General features: G+C 41.1%; 1 protein-coding gene across 1 annotated transcript in view; it reads right to left on the bottom strand.

The window, feature by feature from the left end:
* Positions 1-678: 678 nt before the first annotated feature.
* arid5b (AT-rich interaction domain 5B) overlaps positions 679-14,319 on the bottom strand; it is a gene marked incomplete at both ends in the record, with an annotated part of 73,865 nt that continues 60,224 nt past the window's right edge. The window contains 4 exons of the mRNA XM_079249405.1: positions 679-2,688; positions 3,394-3,610; positions 11,516-11,613; positions 12,636-12,688. Of these exons, the coding sequence (XP_079105531.1) occupies positions 679-2,688; positions 3,394-3,610; positions 11,516-11,613; positions 12,636-12,688 (2,378 nt within the window). The remainder of the gene's footprint in view (positions 2,689-3,393; positions 3,611-11,515; positions 11,614-12,635; positions 12,689-14,319) is intronic.

Genomic DNA, 14,319 nt, shown 5'->3' with positions numbered 1-14,319 from the left:
TGTTAACGTCTATTCCAAGCAGTTTGGGTGGTTTTATTGTGGCGCAAACAGGCAACAGAGTTCAGCGTGGAGACATGTAAACAAATACAACACCACTGGCTGCCTAAAGAATAATAATAATGCGCTAAACAACTGTTAAACAGTTTGCAATGAACGCACATCTAGTTATATAAAGAGTTTCATTTTCATTGTCATGTTACTTGTAGTGTTTTTTTTTTGTTTTTTTTTAAGCAACAAGGTTTAGCCCTCAGATGCAGTAAACAAATGGTTTTTCTCTGTTGCCCTCCATTTTCCACCCATCCAGAGCAACAACCTGACTCATGGTTACAGAGAGCGGCGAACTGATCTGTGAGCACATACACACGAGCATTGTGCAAATAGGGATACAACAGCAACAACAACAAAAAGATACAGTAAGTGGTGATACAAATCGAGAACAGTGCAAAGTATATAAACAAAGGCATACACAAATTTAAAAAAATAAAATAAAATAAAGGAAATGGAATTTACAGTCCGTCCGACTGATGCGTTTATCGAGTCTTTCATCAGCTCCAAGCTGAAATCAGTGTTTTGTCCTGACTGAGCCACATTCCCCGAGCAAGAGAGACAAAAAGAAGCTGACACAGTTTCTGAGGATGAAAAAGGAGATTTAAAGAAAAAAAAAAAGTTTTCTCTCCTTTACAGTCTGGTGCTGGGGTGTACCGAGGACAGCTGAGGTGGCGGGAGGGTCGAAAGAGGGTACAGATGGTGCAATAGGTCTCCGTACAGTGCTGCACCGCCAGGGTGCCTGTAGAAATGGTGTGGGCTGGGGCTGGAGGGCAGCAGCTGCCTGTGGAACATCACTGGGGGGAAGGGTAACGGGGGGACTAGGGGGGATACAGCTGACTGGCTTTTCAGGTACTGCAGACCTGGATGCTGCTGGAGTCCATCCTGAGTTCCTGCTGAGACCAGGCTGCCGTGCGGGTACATGCCTGCGTAGAGCGGTGCAGCATGGGGTGGGGGGAACGTGGTGGTGGGGTGGCCCTCAGGAAGATGGTTGTTAAGGTGGATGGCATGGGCCGGCTCAGCTGGTTTCAGGTCTTCTGGGTCGCTGCGTCGGATTGTGCCAGCAGGATGGATTGGTGTCACCACGCGTACTTTCCTTTCTGGGGCATCTTCGCTCTCGGGCTCCGCTAGGCTCCGCTTACTGGGTCGAATCGGACTGGTGAGGGATGATTCACCTGAAGCTTTGGGGCTGGGAAATGGCTGCGATGGCTCTACCGAGCTCTGCTTGGGAGGAGAGATTGTCATAGGTGGAACTCTGCACGCTTTAGGATGAGAATCCAAACCCTGGTGCATGATGGGATAAGGGAGACTACAGAATGTGGGCTTTGAAAAGGAGGAAACCCTCTGAGAGAGCGGTTTAGAAATTGTAAAGTCTCTGGGCTCATCTTCGGCCTCTCGGCTCTCTCTGTGTGTTTGAGTCCTATCACTGTAGTGAGATCTGTAGGCCAAGCCCTCTTGCTCCAGGCTGCCACAAACAAAGCCTTGGCTGCCCTCGCGGTCTCTGGTGTAGTGCTCTCTCCGCTCTCCACTGGCAAAGCCTGCCAACCTCTCTTGGTTCAGGCAGCTCTCAGTTTGTCTGTACAGACTGTGAAGGTGGGGAGAGGAGTAGCAGTCACTTGTGTAGCTCCTGGACTGAGCGGCTGGGCCTTGAAGAAGCTTCTCCCCAGCGTTTTCAGCACCATCTTGGGTTTGGGTTCGGGGGAGGTACGGCTGCCAGGGCGCACTGACTTTAAGCTGAAGTTGATGGCTCGTCCTGCAGCTATAAGTGTCTGAAAGCTCGCTAGAAATGCTCCTTTCTGATTGGCCGCTGTTCGTTTGTTGGTGAGCTTTGCTGCTCTGCGCGTGCTGGATCACTGATGGCCTGAATATAGGTGCTACCTCAGGGATGTCTGACCCACGCCTCTGTCCCACCCCCTTATCTTCACTCTTTCTCTTCTCTTTATCCCGCTCAGTCACTGATATGACAGGGAGTGAGGAGGCAGTTGCGGGAAGAGGCTGAAGGGGAAGAGAAAAAGTGAAAGACTTGGACTCACACACTTGGGAGAGGAGTTTCTTTTTGGCCAGAGGAGACATAACCCCCTGGCTGGCTTTGCAGTAGGCAGCTGTCTGTCCAGAACTCTGAGTAGACTCCTTTTTAATGACTCCATAGTCGTCTTTCTCTGGGAAGGAATCTGTGCTCAAATCTATACACTGTCCATCTGCCTGCTTACACATGGGCAGCACCTTCCCCACTCTCCCGCCATGATTTTCAATGAAGTCTTTGACCTTGGAGAAAGGCTCGGGCAGAGCAACATGTCCAGCAGGTTTATTCTGATCCCAGCGATGAGGCAGATAAGGATTTTTAGGAATAAAATGCCCTTCGGTTTGCTGTTCGCCAGTGAGTTTTGCTTGAAGGGCCTCACTGACCGGCCTCCATTCAGAGAGGGGACCGGGGCCCGCGTGAAGGGGGAGTCCAGCGTGTGGGGCTCTGCAGTCCGGTTCTTTGGGGCAGAGTGAGGAAGATTGCTCCACCGCCAACGACTCCTCCTTCTTCAGAGTAAGATGCAGCTCTTCCTCCTCTATGATGATTGGTTCTTCTTGGAGAGACACCTCATTTTGAATGGCTGTGGAAAGCTCATAATTCTTCTCTTTCCCATTTGAGTCCTGCATGTAGAAAAATGGCATCTGTTCATGTTTCTCAAAATAGATCACATCTTTATATTTTCTTATTTTGTACAATTGTGCTCATATGTATTCATACCCTTTCATTAAAGAAGGAAAAAAACAGCTGCCTGTAAAATAAGCTGAAATTGACTAAAGTAATAATAAATAAAAATTTTATGAAAATCATTACATTATTTTCTAATTCTGGTTCAATAGAAATATTCTTTTTTTTAAAAAAAGCAAACAAATAAGATAATTTATTACATATTACATCAGTCATAAACTAATATTTTGTTGAACAATCCTTTAATGTTTCCGCTCCAGTCAGGTGTTTTCTGTTCCTCTCAGTCAGACTTCTGCACCTGTTGACAGGTATTTTATCCCACTGTTCAACAGAAAAGTGCTCTAATTTGTCCAGGACCAATTTGTTTGTTTGTTTTTCTTTCTTCATCTCAATTAAAGCAGTCTTATTAAATTTTATTTTTTTGCAAATTTTTATTTATTGTTCCTTTTTTAAGTCTCCAGTTATATGAATGACTGTTGTAAATTCAGCCTTTTCTTTAATGTAAGGGTATGAATACATATGAGCACAACTGTAAATAAAAAACTGTAGAAATTCAACACAAAGATTCTGATTCGAAAGTAAAACCTGGAAGTGAAATCAGAGAAAGAAGTCTTTCTGATGATGCAGGAACAATGACTGACCTGTGATTGATCTTGGCCTTTCGCCGTCTCCCCTCTGTCCTTCTTGCTCCCCAGTTTGGGACTGTTGGGACCTTTTGGTTTCTTGGCCCCTACACCTTTGGCTTTGGCTCCAGTTGTGGAGGCCTTCTCTTGGCCACTCTCCTGCTTCCTCGGTTTGGCCAAGGGGAGGGGCTTGTCCTGCTCGCCTTTTATATGCCTCTCATAAGGAAGGAGGAGCCTGAAGGGGGAACACAGGCAAAGATGATTAGGTTACGTCATACCACATTTTTAATTTATTAGTGATCAGCAATTTGTACAACATAATCACACATGCAAATATTCTATTTAAAGCAGACAAAAGACACAAAAACAAACCATTTAAAACTATTTAATGAGATTTAGTGGTCATTACAAGAGCAAAGCATCTCTTTGTCTTTCTAAAATAACATAGAAATATGCAAATATTTGAAGTAGTACCACAATTCCTAGAAGAAGCGGCAGCCTTGCTGTGTGCATGTGTTGTATTATAGACCTTGCTCTAAAAGTCTTTGTTTTGATACCTGGAAAACATTAACAGTTCTATTGTAATTAAGCTAGGCCAGGGGAAATCCAGGCTCCAACTGGTGCCAGTGCGTGTGTGCGTGCGTGTGTGTGTGTGTGTGTGTGAGAGAGAGAATGTGAATAATGAGTTATCCCCTGCTGAGACACATCACATTTGGTATTACTTTAACCTTGACAGAGCAGAATGAGTGTGTGGGTGTGTAAAGTTACTGTGGTTGGAAATGAAAAAGAAGAATATATTTGGAAGAATTGAAATGAAATGCTTTAAAGAGACCTTGCAGCATATATCATCTACTTAAACATACTAATATGATTATTGGCAGAAGCTCCTATGCTCATGAAATAATTTCAGATGGTAGTAATATGTGTTGAGTTTTTGCGCAGGCTATAGCTGCATATTCTCAAGCTAAATTAGGTTCCTACTTAATGACAAAGATCATTCTGTGGAATAAACATGAAATTAATTTGGACTTGTGTTATTTCTCCTCTGAATACACCCCAAGTCAATTTTCCATATCTGATGTTGTAACTAATGGGAACATTAAGATCTGGATAACATAACAACACCCATGTGTAAAATAATGACATGAAGAAACCAGCAAGGGAAACTTTTAGACTTTTATTGCTCAGGGAAGAAAATGGAAATTGGCACAGGACCAGAAATAAGAAACCCTTTGGAAGAGGAAACCAAGACAACTGAAACACTATAACGCCACAAACTTCAATAAGCTCCTCTGAAAATCTTTACAGAGTCTCTGTCAGTTTTTTTTCTAGAATAACAATCTGTGAAAGCCAGACAGAAACATGACTTTTTCAGTCATGAGAAAAAATTAGGACTTCTCGTGTAACGACAAGAGATGGTTGCACTATTCCTTTTAAGGGACATGGCGGTAAAACAAACAATGAATCAAGAGCTGTTTCGCCCACTCTTCAAAAGAGAGAGAGAGAAAGAGAGAGAGGGAAAAAAAGCCTCAGAGAGTTCAAGAGGCTCTGTGGGATTTTTTGTTATTTTTCCTCTGAACAAAAGTGCTGGCAGGGAAAGCGGTGAAACTACATTTCATACAGCTGGTCTGGCACCAGGCCCCAGGCCAAGAAAGGAAATGTACTATTAAATGTGACTTATTGAAGAGACAGAGAGCAAAGAGGTTGTGAAAGAGAAGAGAAGAGGGAGAGAGACAGAAAGCAGAAATAAAACGACAGAAAGAGAAAAAGAGAGGCAACTTAATGAGAGCAAAGATTATTGTGACAAAATTATGATAAAATGTCTTGTTAAGTCTCTTTAACTTCCAATGCCATTTATTAGAAACAGAGAAGTGCTTCCTAGGCCTCATAAATTAAGCAATGCAGCACATGAAAGGAGCTATTCTAAGTATCCAACCATTATGTATATTTGTCATTTCTTCAAACAATAATATGGGTATTTGACATGTGCAGATGTTCACCTCAGATTCAGTAAAAAAGCCAGAAAATTGCATATATAGCAGGGTGTACTGTTGATTATCTGCACGATCTGTGGGAAAGAGATGGCTGACTTGCCCTGGGTCAACTTTATGGAATGTCAATAAGGGGCGAGGGGGGGTGTTGTTGCTGGCCCTGATAATGTAAGAGCTTATCCCGGGAAATTACTGGGCCTTAAATAGTTTTAAATGGAAACTCGAAGATGTTATGTTAGCCAGAAAAACAAAAATCAGTCACAGGAAGTTCCTGTCATTGTCAGAATTATTTGCTTTGAGAACAAAAAATAGTATTACTTGTAAAAGATTATGAAAAATAATAATAATTTTTAAACAAACATAAAAAAAAATTCTTTGAAATGCTGTTTATTTTTAGGTCTTGTTGCCAGTTCAGCCTTAAATGACTGTTCTAGCTGTATCCAGATTTTTAATCTTATATAAAGAGTCAAACATAACAAAGAAAGAAAAACCATAATAAAGCTCTCATGGCGACAAAGTGGAGTAATTTTAAGCAGTTCGCATATAACAAAGTCATGATTGTGCAAATATCATATAATGAGCACCCGTGATACAATAGCACTATAAGTAGCAATTTCCTCTAAGGCAGAGAAAGAGATCAGCTTGGCAGCCGATGAATTAGCTGAAAGAAAGCCAGGTGTAATGTATCATTTGTGCCACTTGGGGGCGCATGCTGCACTGACAGATTCCAGGAACAAATTTCACCAGGGCAAGATTTTTATGAGGTCAATAAATACTTAACTCAGTCTCATGCCAATTTATCACCTGGCTTTTGTTTAAGCAGCCGTTTTCCATGTTGATAACAAGCAACTTAAACATGCAGGGAGGAGATTAAAAATTAAAATGTGTTGTGTAACAATGCTAAAAAAAAAAAACCTTCATGTATATGTAATTCATTACATGTGAGTGATCACAAGCAGTGTAATTCATGAAAGCCCAACTGTCAGCTAAGTAGTTTGAAATAATGGATTACACACACACACACACACACACACACACACACACACACACACACACGCACACACACACACACACACACACACACACACACACACACACACACACACACACACACACACACACACACACACACACACACACAGCACCTCCCCCCAAGAAAAAAACACAACTTGGCAAAAACAAGGTGACTTTACCAGCAATGTGCTGCTCTCATCTGAGTTTTGTGTTACAGGAACAAGCAGCATGCTCAAACCCGAGGAATGCCTAAGTCACCAAATAAGTGGAAAAAGCCTGTAGGCTGTTCTATTTCAACAATTTCCCTCCCATCCGAGCTGAAATTAATTTTAGCTGGTGTTGTGTTAAGATCACAAGAGCTGCTTCATGCATAAAAAAAAAAAAGTAAAAGAAACTATTTAAAGAGCTGGTGTACAAGTCCCCAGGGCTGTAGAAAGATTTGCAGGAATAAAAACATAACTTAGCTTTACAAGCCTATAAGGAAAAGAGAATTACATGAAGAAAAGAAAGTAAAATGTTTACTAAATCCAAAAGCAATGATTAATACCATCACAGTGACAAGAAAACAAACCTCTTATAGATAAAAGAGGGAGACAAGGTGCCAGCTGGGGGATAAACAGACATTGTATCTGGTGCCCCCCCCCCCCCTTTTGCTTTGGATTCATGCCTCAAAGCCTCTCTTTTGTCTTGAAGCCAAACCACTTGAGGTGACCCTCATTCATGCAGTTAAAACAGGAGGGCAGCACAGGAATGTATGAAAACTTAAGTCCTTTGTCAAGTCTGAAAATACCAGATTTAAAATGACCTCTACTGTTCCCCCAGGGTTTGCTCTCATTAGCTGCGGCTGCTGTAGCTTGCAGTAAATGTTCACCATAGCAGGTGGGAGCCAAAAGTACTAACTGTGTGAAAGAAAATGTGTCCTATTCTGCAATAGGAATGCTTAGGTCTTCCACACACTCAGGCATTAATGCCCAATAATAAGGAATAACAAGGAAATATTCCCTTTTACTGTCCTGAGGTATCAACTAGAATGTCATTAATTTAATTTGCTACAGTGACTTATTAATCTCAGTAGACTTGAACAGATTTGTACACAGCTGATTGCCTGTCACACATCACTGACATAATTTGTGCTTTCTTATTGCCACAAGGGAAAATGTCAGACCTTTTGATTAAATTCCACAGACTAAAAAAAAACAACAACATACTATACTATGATTTGTTACTGCTGGGAAAAAAAGGGAGAGGAAAGAAAAAGTTCTTTTTTTTTAATCACTGAATGCTCAATGAGGCATTTGTCATGGAGAAACCATCCAGCTCTCAGAGGTTAAAATAGCTGCTTGCTATTTTAGTGTAAAGAACATGCAGCTCTTTGGCAGCATTCCCATAGTAGCTGAAGTCCAGATTCAGAGGAAGAGTCACGGAGATACAAAGAATTTGGCTTTTGATCAGGGCGTGTTGAGACATTGTTTGTTAGATAGTGTTAAGGAATGCTGACAGACACCACAAATCAATGTTCTCATGTTGCAACTTTCCCTTCTACCTACTTTCTCTCATATTCCCTAATACTCACTTTCCCCCCCTTGTTTATTAAAATATGTCATTGTTGCTGTCTGTCTCCTTCTGTTTCTGACAGAGAGAACATGAAAGTGATATTCCCTTCACACTGCAATCCAATGATTCCCCCCCCCCTCTGCTTGAGGACCAGACCCCAGCATAATTGAAATCTGTGTTTGGGCTGCAGCATTAGAGAAGGCAAAGATAAAGCGTAATGCAGCACATTTGATGTATCTGCAAAACAGCAAGGACAAAGCGGAGAGAGATGCTGACGAGGGCACGATTCTCAGAAATGTAGCAGGGTAAAATTCAGAAGAAAAGAAAATCTATTTCTCTAGTCTTTCACCCAAATCCGAGCCCTTCCATTATGATTCCCATTGTAAAGACTGACTCAATGTTTCCTAACAATGTATTTTTACATCTAGAGAGCAGCTGTAGTGGATGCAGAGGAACATCGATACCAAGAGGAATGAATAAAGGCTGAATCAATAAAACATCTAGTCGACTAAAATTGGAACAGGCGTGCATCTGTCTTAAAAGAAACACATATCTGCATGATCTGAGCCAGAGAATATTTCACAAGCCTCAGACTCTATGTAGAGTACATCTGGCAAGCGTCGACTGCTTTAAAGATGAAATGATTTAATCCAAACCCCCTCATCTACACTATCTGCTGTTGCCCAAAACCTCAGAGTTTTTAAATAGCAAATTATTCTAAATTGCTTCTCTGTTGCCATGGATACCCCCCCCCACACACACACACACCACCACCACCCCAATGCCAACCCCATTGTGCAATTACATTACAGTGCCAGGGCATGGTGAGGTATTAAAAATCTGTAACAGGCAGAAATGAACAGAGATAGTGGAATGTGATGTTTCTCTAACAAGAGATCACGTAGAAAAGCAGGAAGATTAAATATGTAGGAGCTGTTAAAAGGCGCTGACCTGTATAATGAAAGAAACAGCATGAAGTGCAAGGCAGGGAGCAGGAGAAAGGGAGAGTGGGGGGGGACTGGGAGGTGGGGGGGGGGGCACAGAGAAAATGGCACAGCACAGAAGCAAAAGGCAGTCTATTTCAAGGTTATTGATGCCATCTTTTTCATGACCTCATTTTTAATTCAGAGCGCTGGGCCCTGACAGCTAATCTCGGGAAACGGTTTAAATAAATATCATTAAAGCTTCCCTGTAGCTGCAGCGGCAGACCTTGGCTTGGACATTTCTACATTGATTTTTTCCCGGCACACTAATGAACGGTGCTCTGTGACTAAACAACAGTAACTTTGAAAATGACAATTAGCCGAGGTTATCTCCTGTTCTATTCCAGCAATGCAACTCCATTTCTACTAGTGATTACCGCCTGCTCCTGGACAGTATAAATATAGTGATTATGCCCTTGGCTCCATCTTTCACAATAACATCGCCTTGGAAACCATTTCATGTGATTTTACCATTAGGCCTATAAAGGGATAATGTGTATAATTTAAAAAGAGAGCTGAATGCTTGTAGATATTCGCAGTCTTTTACTCAAATAACACTAAGACAGCCAAGAATATCCATTTAATTGAAAGCAATTATGTCCTCAGATATTGTTTTCCTTTTTTCTTACTAGCTGGGTATTTTATTTCTAGCTCTACTCTACTTTGCCCTGCTGAGACAAATCAGATGTGATCCTCCGGAGAGAGGTACAAAACATAGGTGTTGTTCCAGTTTGCACACTGTACATTCTTGCTTGTGAATTATATTTTTGTAGCACATTGAGTAATGATTAAAGGTGGAAACAAAGACGCCTCTGGGGAGCAAACACACACTTCAGCGAGCCTACAAACAGCCTCATTCATCATGCGGAGAGAATGGCCGTGTTTGCTGAGTTAATACATTGGAGCTAATTGCCCTCCAAGCAGCCCAAACACCAAGGCTCAGCTAAAATTATTCCCCTGAATGGAAACTTGCTCAGCTTCAGCTGATCTCTCTCTCTTCTCACACACATACCCTGTCACCCCCACCATCACCCCTCCCTTGTACACCCTCTCTCTGTCAGCCTGATATTCACTGCAGTGTGTGGATATTATTGCTTTGTATTGATTCAGCATTATTTTCTCTCAGCTGCTTCACGGTGGCTGGAGAGGGAAAGGCCAGCGCAGCAGCAGTCACACCTCAGCACTTCCCCACGTGAATTAGTCCGACTCCGCCTGCCTTCATATGACCCTGTTTACACCTTACAGTCTAATAAACAATACAGCTTCTCATATCTGGCCTCAGTAATTTAAAGACTTCACAAAACAAGAATAAATCCGGACTTTTGCAAGGGACACAACTTTTAAAACCAGGTATTTATAGTCACATCAACTGTTGGCATAAATACTGTATTCCTATATGAGCCCGCTTTCCATTTAGAATCACATCACAACACGCTGAATAAAACACTTTTACACGGCTATGGTTTTGTAAATCTCCTAGAAATGCTCCTGCGGCTGGAATTGGGAATACACTTACAGCTTGCAATCTTGCCACAATCTGAAAGTACCTGGCTCTCCTCATATGGCACTGCTGGCATCTTTGCTGTATTACTGTCAGGTGTGTGTGTATGTGTGTGTGTGTGTGTGTGTGCCCGGGCTGTGCTGATGCATGAACCTGCAGCAGCCAGAGGGATGTGGAGAGGGTCGCCGACTCAGAGGAATGACCTGCTTGACGAGTGACTGGTTATCTCTTGCTGGGAAGATCGTATTTGGCGTTTGTTTAACCTTGGTAAAGTGGTTGCGTTATGTGCATGTTTGTGAGTGTGTGAGAGTGGGAGTTTGTGCAAGCAGTACTGCATAATACCCTTACAACTCCCTCAGGATCATATCCATATGCTTGCTTTGGTTTGGTAATACCATCTGAGTGATTATAATGTGGAGGTTCAAAATGCTGCAGTATCTGAATGAATGATTAAATGAATACATTAAAACTGGTGTTTTCATTTTAGTTTACAGCTTTGTGTGCTTGTAATGCACATGTATTGGAAAGCACAGTAACTGTATGTGTGTGTGTGTGTGTGTGTGTGTGTGTGTGTGTGTGTATGTATGTATATATATATATATATATATATATATATATATATATATATATAAATATATATATACACCCATGTAGGTCACTTAATTATTTAAAACTGCTGTTATTTTCATTCTTTAATCCTCTTTGGTTGCTTGTAGAACAGAATGAGAGGAGATTACAGTATAATTGGTTCCATTGGGCAACACAACTGATCAATTAATCCCAAGAAAATAACTGAGTCTCATCTCAGTGCGAATTGATTTAGCTTTATGAGGAAAGTATTTCTTAATGCAATTATAACAACATGCAAGAACATCCCGCTGAGTAATTTGAAGCGCTGTTCTTCATGTTTTTAAGTGCATTGACTTCCTCTGAATAAGATCAATATTTGTCTTGTGGAGTTGAATAAAGTATTGTGAAATCATATTGGGTGCAGCTGTGAGGGAGTTATTCACTTCAGGCGATGCAAACTGTTTCATGTGTCCATGCATAGCAATACTATGCCAAATATAACTCCACAGAAAAAAAAACCCCCTCACCTCTCATAGTGTCTCCGCGTGCACGTGGCGGCACTTGTGCTGCTGGGGTTGCCGCCCAATTCATCATATACATGCTTCCACTGCCGGCGCACTGTGATCTGGAAAAAAAGGATGAGCGATAAGACAAAGACAAAATGAAAGAGAGTCTACGTTTAAAAAAGACTTAAGACAATTGGAAAAATATGAGAGAAAAAAAAACATTAAGTGGTTGACATCATTTCAAGGTCTTGGGGAGTTACTGAGTCATGATGTTCCAGTTATTGAATTCTCAACACTCAATTCTCTAACACAATAAGCTCAGTTAACATCATGCAGTCAGTTGTTCCTGCTATAACCCCTTATCCCATAACAGATGAGAATAACGGACAGGCTCCAACACAAAACCAAAAAATCCAGTCTGCCACTGAGCTAACAAAGCCTCAACATGAAACACGAGATAATCAGCTGCAGATATGAGGGTTTTAAAAGGATACGAGCTCTGATTATATGAGCTGTATCCTGTTTATGGCCCGATGTGACTGTCTGTTTTGATGACATTATATAGCTCGCTAATGAAGAAACAAGCACAAGCAACGCACTTGATGACTTAACAACAAACATAGAGAGTACTTTGGAAACATGTTGCACATGAATAGTGAATGCATAAAAAGCAGGTAAAGCTGCCAACCATACGCCCTTATTTCTGACTCACTCTGGTTGTGTGTGCACTCGCATGCAGTACTGTATATGTGCACACTCATGGGTATGTATGTGCATTACACTTCATCTCCAACGTGGGAAAAAATGAGCGATTTATCCAATTTCCTTCAGCCCAGTGCAGAACAGAGGAACATGTGTTTTCCACACCAAGGGGGTTTTGAAACAACAGTGCCATTTCTGCTAAAAGTGGCTCTGAGCAATGCTTTCTACTTGGGAAAATAGTGACTGACCTTCAGGGGCAAAAGAAGGGTAGAGAAAGAAAAGACAAAAAGGGACAGCATCAGAAGAAGGGATAAATTAAAATTAGAGAAGGGTAGGATAAATATCAGAGGGAGAGAAACAAAAAGAGGGGCAGATGGAAGGGAGAGGGGAGGGTCTTTTAATGAAAGGGGAATATATTGCCACATATGTGAATACTTACCAACTCATATCCTCCAAGTTTCTGAGCGGCTTGAAACATAGTCCAAAGGTTGACTGTGGGAGACAGAGGACAAAACAAGGCAGTTAGAAACTCTGGGAAAGGACCTGAGCTGAAACAAATAACGTCATATACAGTCATTACACCAGAGGGAATGAGACAAATATGTTGATCCTTTAGTCAAGAAAAAAACATAACAGAATGTAAAAATACACTATTCTAATAGAAAATGTACTATGAAGAATTTTGTAATTGCTATATCAGTATATGACACATTAACCCAGCTAGCTAGCTAATTAGATAGCTAGCAAAAGAAAATAAAAGTAGCCATTGTATACCTAGCTAAATAGCAATGTAGGCTATCTATCTATCTATCTATCTATCTATCTATCTATTAAGCTATCTAGCTATCTATCTAGCTATCTATCTAGCTATCCATCTAGATAGATAGATAGATGATAGATAGATAGATAGATAGATAGATAGATAGATAGATAGATAGATAGATAGATGTTTATTCCTCTGTTGATAAAATGGAGAGTGTTTAATCATTTTTACACAAAACAGTGCTGCCCTTTAGCTGAAAGAGTGCAAATGAACACTGAGTAACTGTACAAACAACACATTGTAATAAAATAAAGCATATTTCTCATCCTGACAAAACCATTTGTTAACCCTCAGCTGCAGCCTGCAGGTATGAATGAAAACCATTTCAAGCATCAAACGCTTGGCAATATGCTCAAACTTCTGTTTGAACTAATGCAAATTCATTTGCATTGATTTCCCCATGCAAATACCTCATGACAGGCCATATCAAAATAAATGTCTTGTGTAACATTTTTCTCTAAAAATAGTCATGTAAGCTTTCAAAAAGACTTCAAATGGTTGCCTCTCTTTGAAAGAAAATATTTCCCACAAACAAAGACTTGTGAGTTCATTGGGGGACTTTCTATGCCAATGACATTTGTATTTGCTTTCTGTAACATCATTGTTTAACATTTTTATATGAAGGCCTATAAATAAGAAAAGGAGGCCTCGCCTGGGGAGAAATCCATCAAAATTCAATCTGTGCGTACACAAAGCCTTGCATTTGTCAAAATGACATTTTCCTATCTCCGCATTTGACAGCATTGATTTTTTCCTTCCCTCCTCTCTGCGACCGTTGTCAATGCACGGGTGGAATAACAAAGGGAGCTGGGTAGTTTTTTCTGTTTGAACTGAGCACGCTGGCACATTGTGCTCTCAGACTGTGGAAACAGAAAGATGGTCTATTTAACTAGCTTGTTATGCGTCGACTGTAATTACCACAATCGCAGGCGGGATTGGGACAGGGCAGAACACATAAAGGAAAAGAGAGAACATGCCTTTTCTTAGATGTCTTGTCATTAGTAATTTCTTTTCTTAATTCCCCTCTGTTTGGCAGGGGCAATTATCACTGAGATAAGGATGACAAAACAGCAACACAATGCAGCCTCAATGACACACCGATGGCATGGCAATTAGACAACAAGGCTGAAAGAGGGAGACAAATTGGACCTGATGTTCACAATCACTTGCTGATGTCCAAGCGCTGAAGCACATGTCTGAAAACGCCACACTCAGACACAGTACACACTTACTGATTAATCTCGTAGATCAAGGACATTCAGAATGCACAATATTACAACTACAACTGTTGTTCTATTCC

This window comes from Telmatherina bonti (genome assembly GCF_933228915.1).
Source record: "Telmatherina bonti genome assembly, chromosome: 11".
In the NCBI taxonomy this organism is placed as follows: domain Eukaryota; kingdom Metazoa; phylum Chordata; class Actinopteri; order Atheriniformes; family Telmatherinidae; genus Telmatherina; species Telmatherina bonti.
This window is presented reverse-complemented; position numbering and strand designations above follow the sequence as displayed.